At 32.0% G+C, this 3362-nt stretch overlaps 1 protein-coding gene across 1 annotated transcript; it reads right to left on the bottom strand.

The window, feature by feature from the left end:
* Positions 1-2641, bottom strand: LOC128891268 (uncharacterized). The gene is made up of 3 exons (XM_054150681.1): positions 2051-2641; positions 533-653; positions 1-293 (listed from the first exon to the last, which is right to left on the bottom strand). The coding sequence occupies exons 1-3, from the start codon at positions 2324-2326 to the stop codon at positions 1-3; spliced, it is 690 nt and encodes a 229-aa protein (XP_054006656.1). The 5' UTR covers positions 2327-2641.
* Positions 2642-3362: the final 721 nt, after the last annotated feature.

Raw genomic sequence — 3362 nt, 5'->3', positions numbered from 1 at the left:
TTATAAAAGAGCCATTGACCAAGCTGGCCCTGCAGCTTTTTTGTGATGAATCTTTGATCTCATAATGGCGTGTCCTAATCGACTAATATTGTCTTGATACTCTGAACGCCAAGGTGGTAGTCGAGTTTCTTGAGTATCTTCTTCGACTTTTTTCCTCGATGTCTTCGTTTCACTTTTCTGACCTGCGTCGCGTTTAGGATGCCGAGATCGAGTAAACGGACGGCAATCTATTTTTAATGGTTGTTTGATGGAAACGCAAGGATCGATTTCTGCATCTTCTGTACCCGTAATTGCTGTTGAACGATTTTTGCGTTGTAATTGACAGAACACTGAGTACAAACTAAATTTAGGTGAATTTGCTTTTCAATAAGATGACAATTGTATACTGTTTCTTACTAAGTGAGCAAACCAAGCTTTAAATTTTAATTCATAAAATTTAGTTTTTATTTATATCTAACTCAAGGTTGAACCACAAAAAAAATGCGAAGATTTTTGAAGTGACTTAATATTTCATATGTTATTAAAACTTTACCCTTATCGCCGTAGTCCATCTGGTAGGTTGTAATGAGTCGATCCCGATCCACACGTTGAATTATCTCGTCCATAGGCGTGTTCTGTAGAATTCCATAGAGATTGGGATATTTCTGTTCCAACTGAAACGAGTGTCTTCACGTAACATTGTGCAAAAATGCTTTCACTTACAGTGACGCACCCAGATAAAACACAAAAGAGATAATAAGAAAATGAATTACTATATTTTATCATTTTAATATTAAAAATAGAGCAGGAAATAAGTATAATAGAATTTCAAGATTTATATTTCTCATCGTCGTCGTCGTCGTCGTCATTTATTTGTGATAAATTATTACTATTTATTATTACCATATATTTGCTTATTGTGTGGATTACGTACTTATGACTGCTCTCTTTAAATAATTGTTTACATTTAATGATTTAAAAATTTAATGAATCAAAATAAATCAAACCAATTTAATTTCGATTGAATTAGAAAATCAAAATAAACGTCTCTTTCCATTTGAGGGATTCGTCTTTCTAAATGTTGGGCCTGCTTTAGAGGTTTCAGGAACGATGGAAAATGCGAGTATAACAAAAGGGTCGTTAGTTTGACTGCTGAAAACTTAAGAATTAAGTTTAAAAGAATTAAAATTGAATATTGATTATTTATGAGAGATGACTTTAATAAACAATATAAAAATGCATTTGGAACGATATTTTGCCATCGAAGCATTTTTATGGAAAGATGGTATTATGGTGGTTCTATAGAGATGAAGGAAGGTAAGAGAGCAACATGGATCGTATACAACTCAGTAATTTAACATAAAACATCAAATATTGTGTGCATATTAGTTACTAATATAAAAAAAAAGAAGAAAAAGGGGAAGTATCATATGGCTGAAAACTGTTTCCCTTACACCGTTACATGTGGCCCTTCAAATAGTGTAACTTTGTCCTAAGAAGTTTTTTTGTACAACGAAATGTAACGGAGATATTTAGGTGTTCTGTTTCTTCGAACTCACCCTGTATATCTAAGTCTTTAATTAATAATACATAGGATGTAAAAACAGGTACAAACTAGGATTAAGAACAAGAAGTAAATAAAACAATAAGTAGCTTCCCCATATGGGGAAGCAATGTATAGTTTGAATAGTTTATAAGAATATAACATATAGGAAAAGAAACTCGAAACAAACATGCACCTGTGATATAATTAAGGATAACTATATTATTCTGATACTACATACAAATGTTAAAAGATGAGGGGAGAGGTGTACCCCCATAAAATGACTATATTTTTCGTTGGGAAAGAGGGGGGAAAAATAGTACCTCAAACGCCATTTTTAGATACACACCAAATTGTATATGTCTAAAGAAAATAAATAACTAACTAACTTAGTTACTAATAAAGCAAAAAAAAAAACTTTTAGGACAACCTAATATTATAACGTATTCGTTCACGTTAATTTTTAGTTAGAACTCTGTTGAATTTCTAAGTGCGCCACTATTCCGTCATAACTTATGACCGATTTACTTTTCTCATGTACGTGCTCGGTTGATCGAACTTGGTCACCTCTGTCTCAGGATGCGGCCCTGTTTTCGCAGGGTACAACTTAGGGTCCAGAAGCCGTCCCATGGGACCTATACGGCTCCAATCCTGATCATCTCCGCACAGTTCAATGACCTTTAGCACGCGCGAACGTTCGTCACATCGACAGGGACCACCTTCGCGCAATAAAGCTGGCGCGTGTTGAATCTTCGTGGAAGGCCACGTGTAATCTTTTTGATACGTTGAAATAAACTGGTCCATGCTGACTTTTTTTTTTATTTTTGAACAGCGGAAACGTGCTCCCGACCCAGGGGTGATTTTGATACTCTGAAAATACTGTTATGACACCATTTGTCCATTTGTCTTTCTTTTGCGGTGAAAACCTACAACGCATTCGAAGGAAAATGTATTTCGATGATTGTACAACGTGTTCTTTATCACGCAGGATGCAAAAGAACAGAAATAAACTTTGAGTAGAAATTTTATTCTAATCGGAATTAGAATTCTGTAAAAAAAAAAAAATACATAAATAATAAGTTTAAAGCTTATTTTATTATTCTTATGTAATATATAACAGTCTATAAAGTAGTAAAGTATATGGTGACTTAATTACTACGTCCGTGTTTGAAGACGGTTTTCATAGTTTTTTAATCTATCATAACGAAAATAAAAGGTATACGATATTTATCATTACTTTTGTATCATAAATCAATATTAATGTTTTTAAGAATTAAATTATAGCACTTACTGCTTCTTTAAAACAATCATACAAATTTTATTCATTCATTTATTTTGCATACGATTAAATTAATCGAATAGGAACAAAGTTGTTGGTTGGATCATTTTATCGAATTAATAAAATTGGGATGGTGATCCGAAGAACTGAAAACAACTATAATTCATACTTCATATAATACAGCTGATAAAAACAGAGCAATATAACTGTAACTAAATTTAAAGTGGTTATTTCTTGACAAATATATGCAATTAGAATGGAAATATTAAACTTGAATAACCAATGTACTTCGTTTATAGAAGGCATTATCGTATGTTTAATATTTGTATACAATCTGTTCATTTTGAATTCTGTCCAGTTGAGAACGTTTTCGGCTTCAATTTGTGGATCATCCTCAATGAAAGAATATTTATAAATTATTCTAAAGCTGAAATATAACAAATGATTTGAAGAAGACTTATGGATTTAAAAGTAGAATTGATAAATTACAGTTATTTTTCTCATTGATACATTGTTCAATTTCCGTTATTTTCTGTTTGATAATAATTGTTTAAAGACAAT

This window comes from Hylaeus anthracinus, unplaced genomic scaffold, assembly GCF_026225885.1.
Source record: "Hylaeus anthracinus isolate JK02 unplaced genomic scaffold, UHH_iyHylAnth1.0_haploid 12001, whole genome shotgun sequence".
NCBI lineage: Eukaryota > Metazoa > Arthropoda > Insecta > Hymenoptera > Colletidae > Hylaeus > Hylaeus anthracinus.
Note: the sequence above shows the minus strand (reverse complement) of the source record. Positions and strands in the feature narration are given on the sequence as shown.